At 44.1% G+C, this 12,163-nt stretch overlaps 1 protein-coding gene across 3 annotated transcripts in view; it reads left to right on the forward strand.

Annotated features, from left to right (window-relative positions):
- The first annotated feature begins 2,538 nt into the window (after positions 1–2,538).
- Positions 2,539–12,163, forward strand: part of GALNT9 (polypeptide N-acetylgalactosaminyltransferase 9) — a 222,310-nt gene continuing 212,685 nt past the window's right edge. For all 3 annotated transcript variants that reach the window (XM_073312257.1, XM_073312258.1, XM_073312261.1), the window contains exon 1: positions 2,539–3,014. In XM_073312257.1, coding sequence (XP_073168358.1) covers positions 2,771–3,014 — 244 coding nt within the window. In that variant the 5' untranslated portion in view covers positions 2,539–2,770. The remainder of the gene's footprint in view (positions 3,015–12,163) is intronic.

Below are 12,163 nucleotides of genomic sequence, written 5' to 3' on the forward strand. Positions count from 1 at the left end.
CTTGGAGTTTATAAGAGAAATACTGATGCTGACAGACTCTTAACTATATCAGCACCAGCAGGTGTTGCTATAATATATTAAATCATATAAAGGCATCTAATAAACTATGTTTGAGTATTAGTTCAGTGTATTTTCTTACATCAAACTGGTAGTTTCCAGGAAAATATAACTGCTATGACAGACTTTTAACAAAAATAGTACTAAAATAATGAAAACATAAGTTGGTCACTGGAAAGTTACAAAACGCAGTCCCTTGAAGTCAGTTTGAGTTTTGCTTTTGCCCTCAGTGAGATCAGGATCAGCCCCTACATTATGTAGTCTTAGAGGTTTTAATTTTTGTGTAGAATAAGCGTGATTAGTCTATTCAAAATAGCCCAGTCCTGTCCTGGCCGAAAGCTTATGCTCAAATAAATTGGTTAGTCTCTAAGGTGCTACAAGTACTCCTTTTTCTTTTTGTGAACACAGACTAACTTGGCTGTTACTCTGAAACCTCTTTGAGAGTGGTAAAGGTACAAAGTTCTGCGGCCCATGTTACGCCATTAAGCCAATTCTGCCCCTCTGCTTCACTGTATAGGGAATCTAAATGAGCCACAAAGGACCAGGAGAGAATTTCCCCAACGCAGATTGTAAGTGGCCCTGCAATGCCACACCTTGCAAACTCCAACATAAGGGGCATGCTGTGTGCAGGAGGGTGTATAGCATGGAGTGCTGTGGAGATTCTGTGCTGCAGTACAGCCCAGAGGCAGCCTTGGGGAGGCTGCAGTAACTTAGAATAGGCCCAAGGGTGCTCTTACACTGGGGTTATGATCCCTGCAACAGTGCAACATGGCATAATGCCAACCTCCCTCCCCTCCCCCTAGGGCAGCATCTTCTCTACGGTGTCCCTTAGGATACACAGCACAGAAGGTGGCTCTGGGAATCTATGAACGTTCTAGTTATTGAACAGCTCAAAGTTTGTGGATGTTCAGAACTGGCGTTTTTGTGTGGATCTGCGTTCTAGCAACCTTGCATAATTATGCTACCTTACTGGTCTGCCTTCAAAGAGGGATAGAGCCAGTGAGGTTTCTGTTGACTTGGAGGCAGAGCACTACTTAGCTGCTAGACTGCATTGTTACTGGCACAGAAGGATGTTATTATTTTCAGTCCTTAAGTCCATCAGAAGCTGCTAACTGAAGGAGTTTGTCCATCTTTTGTTAATGAGGCTTACGGCTTGGAGATCTTGTGGGATCTTTGGCTGGATGTTCAAATAGCAGCAGTGGCCTAGAGAACTTTTCTCCCTCTGTGTTGGGCAAAAAGGCTGAAACTTTTGAACGCAGACCTGTTCCTAGTTGTTCTCTCCTTTAGTTGGGATCAGTAGTCAACACACTCCACTTGGGATAGCTCCAGATAGGAAGTGTGAAAAATCGGGAAAGGAAGTGGGGGATAAGCACCTATATAAGAAAAAGCCCCAAATAGCGGGACCGTCCCTATAAAATCAGAACATCTGGTCACCCTAGCTATGACTGAAGATCATTAGGAAACTCAGCTGGTGCTGAATATAGCTGCCTTCTGCTTAGCGCTACCTCTTGCTGGGAGCATACCACCCTGACTTGAATTCATTTCCAGGTGCAATTCAAGGTGTGATGCCTATAAAACAGTTTCAGCCCTACCTACTTTAGAAGACTGTCTGTCTTTCTCCTTGCGTTCGTGGGCTGCCCAAGGTGGCTTGTCCTCGGTATTTTTGGGCTGGGGCAGGGCGTTCCCAGTGGAGAATAAAAAGAATGGCAATTTTTAGGATTGTTGGTTTAAATGCAAGAAATCGCAAAATCCCACAAATCCAGGCAGAGCGAACTAAGCAGCTTTCTCCGCCCTCTCCGGGGGAGAAGGCGGGATCCCATGTGCTTGACTCTCTCAGAAATCAGGTGCACTAGAAGGCACCTTTGTCTTGGATGGTTCAGACACAAGGAATCCTGCCTCTTGCCAGGGGCTCAGGCTGGGTGACCCTTGTGGTCCTTTCTCACCCCTAGGGCTCGGCTTCGGTCCCGTTCCCCTCCCCTGACCCGGTGGGGCAGCCGGTGCTGTGGAAGGCGGAGCCGGGCAGGCTGGCCCCACGGGGGGGCGGGGGGGGCTGTTTGCAGCCTGGGGTGAGGCGCAGGGACCTCCGGCTGCAGAGACAGGCTGCCCTGCCCGGGCTGCGGGAGGGGGACCCAGCGGCACCCCGGGGAGCAGGTTCCCAGCCGGCTCAGGGGCAGGGAGCGCGCAGGGGGGGCCGAGGCCGTTGGCTGTCGAGGCGCAGAGCAGGTCCCGCCAGCGCCCCCCCAGGGAGGGGGCAGAGGGTCGCCCCCCGCCCCCGGCCTGCGGAGGGGCGGAGCGGCCGGGCCGCCTGCCTGCCGCGGCGCGTCACTTCGCGGCGGCGCCGTGCGTGGGGAGGGGAGGGGGCGGCCGGCGGGGGCGGGGGCGGGGCGAGCCCGCCGCACCACAGCCAGCCGGAGCCAGCGCGGGCCGGCCGCTCCTCTCGCGCCGCGCTGCTGCCTGCGCGCGGAGAGCGGGGCGGGGGGGCAGCCGCGTGCCGCCGCGGGCGGGGGGGGCGGCCGCTGAGGAGCCGTTGGGCCGGACCCTCCCCCCACCCAGCTCCGCGCTGGCCGCAGGGGGGAGCCGCCCGCCCGCCCGCGTGGTGCTGAAGGACAGCTCCGCGCCGCCGGCCGAGGGGCACCGGAGCCGGCCCCGCCGTCCATGCCGCCGCTGCCCGGGCCGGCCCGGCTGCCATGCCTTGAGGCTCCCGGCGGCTCCCATGGCGGTGGCACGGAAAATCAAAACTTTGTTGACGGTGAACATCCTGGTCTTCGTGGGGATCATCCTCTTCTCCGTGTACTGCCGGCTGCAGGAGCGCTCCCCGGAGCTGGTGCAGATCGTGCGGAGCGCCGACCGCCGGCTGCGGAGCCGCCACGCCAAGGGGCTGGGCGGCCTGAGCGAGCGGGAGGCCATCCTGCAGCGCCTGGACCACCTGGAGGAAGTGGTGTACAACCAGCTCAATGGTGAGCCGGGGGCACCAGCAGCCCGGCCCCCGCGGGAGGGGAGAGCGGGCGGCCTGGAGCTCGCTCCTCCCTGGGAGCAGAGCCGGTCGCCTCCAGCCCATCGGGGGAGCCCGTGGGGAGGGGTCCCGGGGTGGCCGCTGGGGAGGGGGAGGCCGAGTGTGGCTGGGGGGGGGTAGGACTCCCGCCTACGGCTTGCGGTCAGTATCGCCTGTTGGATGCGAAGGAGGCGGCCGGGGAGGTGGAAGTGAACAGAGGGGGCCGGGGAAGGGGAGGGAGGTGTGTGTCCAGGAGTAGTTGTGAATTCTCTCCAGTTTCCAGGTCTACAGGTTGCCCCAAAGTTTGTTGGTCAATATTTTTAAAGTAAGGGGTGGATGGGAACGGTGTGTGTCCGCACTCGGGCACAGAGTTAAAGATCGGATTTATTAGCAATCCGTGTGTAACCTAGAATCACATTGTCATGTCTGGTTTCAACATTTACTTTCAAAGCCACGTCTGTTACGTTCTTAGAGTATGCATCTTTTGTCCCATTGTTGATAGTCCCATGTGGTTCTTTAATGACACTGGCACTTAAATCTGATAAGATCTTGGGGGGTGATAACAAAGCATGCATCTCTTTTTTTTTTTTTTTTTTTTTTTGCTGGACTCAGTTCTGATTCACCAGCCTTGAAAAATCTCGTTAGATACACAAATGAGATCATGTTCCATGATAGATAGAACATGTTAATTGATCAAAGTTACTATACCCATACTAGTCTTTCATACAGAAACTGGTTCTGGAATGATAAGTGCATTGAAATTTTTAAAGATTCATAAACTGCTGAATGTGAAATACTAGGGGATTAAGTATATAATTAAATACATGAGTGCTTTGGACAAGAAGAGAGAGAAGGAATAAATGTTACATTTACAATATAATGTAACATATGCCTTACATTTAGTGCCAGATAAAACTTAGAAGTATTTTTAAATTATAGCAAATGTGCTTGCAATTGTACGACTCTTCTTAATCATAACATTGATTTAACACAGGCAACTGCAGCCCCAAAATGCAGAAAAACTCTAAGGTTCGTGTAAATGTATATTGCTGCCTTCCCCCCCCCCCCGTGCTCTTTTCTGAATGAGGGTATAAATCTAAACAGTTTAGACTATTATGGTAATAAGTAGTGTACCCAGGCAAGTAATAACGTAGCACAGACTGTTCCCCCCTCATCTCCCTCACATATGCAAGTGTGTGTGTGTGTGTGTGTTTGTATCATATACATACAAATCCACACAAATGAGCATGAGAGAGCTGTGTCTACAGTTGCGTGTTTTACTAACAGCTCAAAGGAGATGTCAAGAATAAGCAAATATAGGGATAAATCCTGTCCCCCAGCTGCACCACAGCACTAGGGGGCCTGGACTGCAGTGGATCAGTCCCCACCCTGCGCCCAGTGAACTGTGGGTACAGGTGCCATAAGGATGCTGTAGTGGCTGCAGTGCTGCCGAACCACAGGTTTTGGGGCAGATTCCTTCTTTCCAAGCCCAAATCCCCAATATCCCAGTTAATTGGGCTATGTGCTGGGGATAGGATTTGGCTCTTAGCGCACTGATTTTTAGTGACTGCGTGCATAAGGTGTGACTCTAGGTGGAATCTTAATACCAGGGAGATCAGTCCTGCTTGATAACTTCTCTTGAAGTCAATGGGAGCGCTCAGTGTGCCAGGCATATAGAGCCAGGCAGGCACCACTGCATGTCGTTGCTGTGGGCTTGCATCAAACAGGAAGTTCTTTGTAATTTCAATTGTTTTTGTTGGCAATTTGCTGGGTATGGGGATCCATTTGTATTATATGCCATTTGGGCAACAAAAAGTCTCTGGGCCTTTGCTAAGTTACATCAGTGAATATTCAGGCCAAGCTCCACTGAAATCAGTTGAGTTGCCTTGGTATAAGTGCATTCAGAACCAGGCTATCTATGTTTGGGTTAGGCTCATGTTTTTTCTCTTTGAACATTATGACTCATTATTTAGCAGGAAACACTTCGCTCTGACGCTGTAATTGCAAGTAAGTCGCTTTATGAAAGTGTTATGTACTGTCTTCGGGAAAGCCCATGATATTAGATACAGGTTCAAATTGCTCCAGAGCTGTGCAGTTTCATCCTGGTACACAACACTATTGCTCTACATCTAGGTTTCCCAAACTTTGTCATAATATTTGTCCTCTAAGGTGAGCGAGAGTTCCTAGGCCTTCTCTAAAGTTATCTTTTGTTGGGACCAGTAATCCACTAGGGATGCAGACTGTAATCATAAGGGCTCTGATCCTGCATTCCTTGTACACATAAAACACCCAGAGACATCAGTGGGAGTTCTGACTGAGTAATGGCAACACAGGATGGGGCCTGGGGTCTGGCCAGTTCATTCATTTTCCCCCTTATTGTTGAGTCATTTCCACGTTGGTCTCAGCAAATGAAGAACCATCTGCTGAGTACTTAGTATTTTGGTAAGGTTACCCCAGTATTCCATACTGGGCTCTGATTAAGCTTAGTCCTAAACAAAGAAGACCTCATTTATATTTTCCATGAACCTGTCTGAAGCTCCAGTCACAGAGAAAGGACCTTCCATAGGGAGACCAATTTCATAGTTTGAAACGTGCTGGTCAAAAAACCTGTCTCCCATATTTGTTTCCATTCAGCCAAGAATAAACTTCGTAGAACTCACCTTCTCTAGAAAGGAGGGGAAAAAAAAGAGGGGGGATGGGGAGTTACATGTGTATCATGTGCCAGCTCAAAACTGTTCAGCTGAAGTCCCTAGGCAACAACCATATTAACTTTCAATTCTGAGTAAAATGTACCAATATCCCTTCATCCATGCAATGCCCACAGAGATGCCCATACAAAAGTTCATATGTGAAAGCCACTGTAAGTAAGTATAATCCTAAGAATTATATCTCATGAAACAGGAAGAATTTTTAGAATTGTATGAATAAGAATTGTAATGCATCCCTGTATAAATGTGCAAACATACATATTAAACAATTGTTTTCAATATACTGATCCTCTGGATTCCCATCATCTTAGAAGATACATATTTCTGAAAGCTTCCAGCATACCCAGCTGCTGCTTGGTGCAGAAGTAAGGCAACAAGGGGGAATCACGTGACTCTAGAGTTTACTTGATAGGGTTTATATAAATCTGTTAGTTCATGGCTTTCAAAATATCTTCTGTAATGAACACTGAAATACTCTAGCTCCTGTTCATCCATCTATGTATTATCCTAAATTTGTTAAAATGTTTCTTTTCAGTGAATATTACTTATCTAAAAGTCAACACTGATATTATGGCAGAAATAACAGACAGTGATTTATGAAATAGAATAATGATAATTTCTGATCGTTCTGTTTTTTTATCTTGCAGCACTATTTAATTGACTAGATTTTCCCTAATTAGTTCTGCATCTAACTCTGTTGCTAATAATTTACCACAGAGAGTGAAATATGTTTACTATCCCCAACTAGTGCATAAGCTTTCGTGCCAAAAGCAATTAAAGGGTCAGACTGCAATTTTACTGTAATAGCCTTTTTCCCTTTTCACTGTCTCTTTCCAGAAATACATAACAATCAATACAGCATGTAATTAGATTTCATTCAATCTGAAAAGATTAAGAGAGTTTTCATCTTGTCATTATGTATGCTCACATCATGCCTTCCTACCCATGGTTTCCTTATTAGACCTCTTTGCCCTATTAGGTTGCAGACGTTCAGGGATAACTTCTAAATATTCTCTTTAATTCAGCAGATTATCATTCTTTACACATAATAATTTGATTTTGTTCTCTTTGGAAAGATTAAATACAACCACAATTTTCAGTGTGATAAATGGGTCTTAAATTGCATATGTATTGCATGAAGGGAAGAAGTGGACATTTCACATAATTGCAGCACACAGACTTAAAATTATGTAAATAGCAAGTCCTGGACACAGAAGACTGATTCATGCAGGCTCTGACTTCTGATTTTAGAGTGTACTGGAAGCAAAGTGATTGCATTTAAAATTCAGTTGGGCAATCTGCATACTTAAGAGGTACAGCAGTATTTTTAAAAGGACAGTTTATCCTTTGCAGGCTAGGAACTGGTTGAAAATGAGCCTTTTCAAATTTCCATATGGGTGATAAGGGTTGGAAACAGGTTGCAAATGAATCATTTAAAATGTCCACATCAGATTTGTCAAAAAGAAGCTTTTACGGCTAGAGTCTTTCAGATGAAAGGTAATTCCTTTGCAGAAAGTAGAGGCAAAGCCATGTGTACAAGAGGGAGGATTAAGTGTGACTGCTAGCTTTGCATTAATGAAACTGCACCTTTCAGAGACCAGAGAGAGAGAAAAGGAGGACTTGTGGAACCTTAGAGACTAACCAATTTATTTGAGCATAAGCTTTCATGAGCTACAGCTCACTTCATCGGATGCATGCTGTGGAATGCATCCGATGAAGTGAGCTGTAGCTCACGAAAGCTTATGCTCAAATAAATTGGTTAGTCTCTAAGGTGCCACAAGTACTCCTTTTCTTTTTGTGAATACAGACTAACATGGCTGTTACTCTGAAACCTGTCATTTAGCTTCAGTGGTTAGGAAAGCTCTCTCTTAGTTATTAATCCTCTGGTGAACACATAGATTGAGCCTCTTTCCCTCTTTAATCAATATTGCTCTGGGCTAGAAAGTTGAGAAGCTTATTTATTTATTTATTTATTTTAAGAGAAAAATATTTCTTACCTACTGAGTTTTTCCAAAGCTCTCACTGCTCTCCTGGAAGAACACAATGGATGAAACCCTGGTCCCATTGACTTCAATGGGGCCAAGGTTTTACCTAATATATAAGTAATTTTCATTCACGTATGATACTGTGTATTGCAAGTACAATATGTTTAAAGGTGATGAGTTGTACAGTCATTTCAACCAGGGGGGTAACATTTTACGCCAACTGTGCAATGGTGTCAGTGACTACATGAGGCGCAGGCAATGAAGAATCAGGCCTGTATTTCCCATCTAATAGTGGGGGTTTCTTATCAAACATGTTTTATGCAGAACGTGTGCCTGATAGTAGTCTCGCACCTGTTTTACAGCAACATAACTCTATTAACTTTAGTTGAGTTCTTCCTGTTTTACACAGGCCAGAGATCAGCATCTGGCTCTGGGTGTTTTACATCTGGCAGGTTGCAGGTGATGAGTTATGGGGTTTTTAGTGCTGGTCAGACTACTTTATCCTTGGGGTTGGTGGTAGAGTGGCCTCTTCAAAGATGATGTGGACAGTCCCTGTTAGTAGGTGTCCTACGTGGAACAAGGCGATAGTCTCAGTCCCGACGGGACACAATGGGGGCTGGTGTTAGCAGTCTCAGAGCAGTAGTCAAGGACTGTGGACATGGAATCCGAACAACCTTTCCGTTCTTAGACTGGCCCCTCCACGTCAGGAAGCTAGAATGGCAGCTGCTCTACTGGTGTGTCTGAATCTGCTCTCTCACGCACATTTAAACTGGTTTACCTCTACTGAATTCAGTGGAGTTACTTCTGATTGACCCCGGCGTAGGACAGCGCAAAATCAGGCCCCATACCTGTTTCATGGATGACCAAGTTTTCAAGACTGTCTTTTGACCAACTCTAATTCATTTAAAACAGAGGTTTCAACGGCTATTTAACAAATGGAACACTACAAGAGGCAAGCACTACTACTTGTTAGTATGCATTGCTCAATACAATTAATAAGGTACCTTGCCAGAGTAAATGCTAAAGGAAAACTTGGGTAATAAACTAGGTGAAAGCTTATGTTCAAATAAATTTGTTAGTCTCTAAAGTGTCACAAGTCCTCCTTTTCTTTTTGCGGATACAGACTAACACAGCTGCTACTCTGAAACCAGAGAGAGTCTTCCATTGTAACTATTTAATTTAAGTATCCCGTGATGCTAACACACATCTGATAACATTAGCACTTAATTATTCTCAAGAAACAGCCACTCTGTTTGGGGGACTGCTCTCAGCCCTGCATTTATCTCATTATGTAGGGCTCATTCCTGCAGTGCCACTGGGAGCCTTTCAGGACGGCAGGATTGGGTGATGTGCAGGCAGGAGGACAAAGTATCAAGCAGATTTATTAAAAAGGCTGTGCTGAGTTTATCCGTTAGTCAAATGGCATAGGATAAATATTTACATATTTCAAGCCAGTTCCTCAAGCTGGTGCAAATCAGCATTGCTCCAGATCTGGCCTTCCATATGGCAAAATGACTGTAGAGGCTCCAGGACTTCTTTCTGATCTCATGTCAGTTTTACCACAGTAGGAGAATCAAGCCCACGCAGTGCATCACGGTTTTCAAGAATTTTAGGGCTCACATCTCCACTGCTTTGGCCCTTGCATAGTCATTTACCTGTGTAAAGCTGCATGTAAAACACAACCCAATCAGAAAGGTAGCATTTGCACCCACTTTGCATGGTTTTAAATGACAACACAGTGCGGAATTGGACCCTTAAAGTCCCAGGGTGAAATTCTGGCTCCATTGAAGTCAATGATAAAACCCATTGATTTCAACTGGACTAGGATTTTACCCTACAACATTTAAGGGGGAAAAACCATGAAGAGTAGATTTATGGGTTGACTCCATAAAAAGTCAACACGTTCCTTTATTTATTTATTATTTTTTCCAAATACAACAAATATACCAAAATACCAGATTGATCATAATACACAAAGTGAATCAAGAGGGTTAGAGTAAAGGGAGGGGAGGGGAAGTGACATATCTATCTGCAGGGTCTATGTTAATCATAGACCTCTAAAAAGGCAGCCCAAATTGCTTTGAATTTTTTGGGCATTCCCTTTGTGCGGAATGCCAGTCATTCGTTAGCTACAAGGTCAGTTGTATCACTGAGCCACACCTCAGTTGTTGGTGGGGATTACTGTCCATTTTTGCAGGATTAATTGTTTTAATGACCAAAGCTGCATGTTGGAATCATGCCGTCTTGTTTAGGTTGATGAGGAATATATCCAAGAATGAAACTTAGAGTGGGAGAGGGAAAGCTCCAATTTAGCATCCAATATCAAATTGGTGCTTTGACTCACCTCATACCAGAAATTCCCAAAACATATGAGCTAATGTATCCCCAAGGGAGTTACCAACTGTATTCAGCATTAATGAGACCCATTACCATTAGCCTATGTGGGGATCAGTAAATTCGAAAAAGCTGTAGTCTCAGGTCTGTTAGCCTTTTGCTTAAGTCTGTGTGCCAGCAGCTTGCCAGCTCTCTTGCCAGATTCCCAGTAGTTTTGCTTCAAACAGAATAAAACAAACTCAGCCTTTTTGGACAGAAGTTTGTTGATTTCATATCTTTGATTGATAAGCGTTCTGAGTATCTCTGGGGATGGCGCAGAAGCAGTGTACATTCAAGGCCTTAATTTCTTTTGCAAGAGTATCAATTCTGTGTTCTCTCCATTTCTTTTTAAAAGTGATAGAGATGATACAGGTTCTGATGAAGCCTTTAAAGGCTTCCCAAAGTGTGGGAGCTGATGAAGTGGTAGGGGACATTTTTAAAAAAATTCTAACTCTGGATGGATGGAGTTAACAAATGGTGTATCAAACAGCAGAGAGGTATTTAATCTCCACATTTTAGTTGAGGGTACATACCCTGGGGGCCTAAAAGACATCTGTGTAGGAGCATGGTCAGATATAACAATAATACCAATGTCAGTCAGTGACAAAATTGATCTTGTCTTGTGGCATTAAAAAATAGTCTTGTGACACTAAGAAATTCAACTAAGACTATGTTGAATGAGCTGCAAGGGGGAAAAAAAATAGTCTCTGGCTGTAGAAACTCCACACGTTTCGTAGGCCTAAATCAGCCATGTATGTATGAAGTACCTGATGAGCATTTGTGTTTTTATATAGAGATGGAGAAGATTTGTCAAGAAATGGGTCTAGACTTTTATTAAAGTCTCCAGTTGTTATAATAGCATGGCGGCCCATGTCATTTATTCTTATAAAAATTATGAAAAAAACTGGAATCGTCCTGGTTTGATGAAAGTATTGAAAGTGTCTTACTGCATTGTGCATCTGATGTACTAATAGTGGTTTTCTATAGAATATATATATATATATATATATATATATATATATTATTCTTTTTTGCTTTGTAGCTGGTAAGCAAACATATTCTGACATAAATCATGTAACAGTTTTATGGTTGACTCATTTGTTTATTACTTTTCTGTCTAACATATAGAAATGGAATAATTTGTACTGTGTAATATTAAAATTAACATTTACAATGGTGCCAAAGAAAAAATAGTTATTTGACTGATGTTATTTTACTGTATTTGAAAAGATGTTCCATGTTCTGTTCAATTTCTTTGTGAATCTGGTTAGAGTTTGGATAGTATATAAAGCACCATCATTTTTCTAGTGGAGAGCTAATACAATTTGGTTTTTTCATCTGTGTCAACTGACTGGCAGATTTAAGGGTTTATACTGACCATAAAACATGGCTGTGATTTAAACCATTGGATTGTTGTTGCTTTCTTGTTTTGTTAGTTTGTTTTTTAAGTAAATAAAGGAAGTGAAAAATCAAGAGTATCATTTAAAAATGCAGTTTCAGGCACTGAGCACATGGCTTTTCTCCAAGGAAATAATAAGATTTATGACTCTAAGGAACAAAAATGAGTCATTTTTAACCAATCTCCCTTTTATTAATGCCCTTCTCTAACCCCTCTAGTGCACATGCTCTCTTACTATATGTGGCAAACTTTTTTGTTTGTAGATTTGGACTTGTTGGTCCCTTCCATCATTTCTTTTTACACTAGTAAGCTGGACAAAAAAAAGAAAATAACTTCAGGTGCTCTGGGTCATAGGAAATATGGGAGCCGTTGAGAGCAGAGGCACTGCGCTAAGGGAGTTTTAGCCCCATTGACTGAAATGGTCCTCTGAAACCCAGGACATTTTAGCTCCTGAAGAATGGAAGATCAGACATGAAGATCCTCCCCATTTCTAGGTATCCTGCTCGTAAGAGGTTCACGATATTTCAGAAAAGTCCATGAAATGTGGTAACAATATACTTTTTAAAAATTGGTTTATAACACTAGTTCTTTAAGGCTCCAGTTCATCAAAGCCCTTAAACATGTGCATATCTTTACAGGCATACTCAAA

Source organism: Lepidochelys kempii, chromosome 15 (assembly GCF_965140285.1).
Source record: "Lepidochelys kempii isolate rLepKem1 chromosome 15, rLepKem1.hap1, whole genome shotgun sequence".
Classification (NCBI taxonomy): Eukaryota; Metazoa; Chordata; order Testudines; family Cheloniidae; genus Lepidochelys; species Lepidochelys kempii.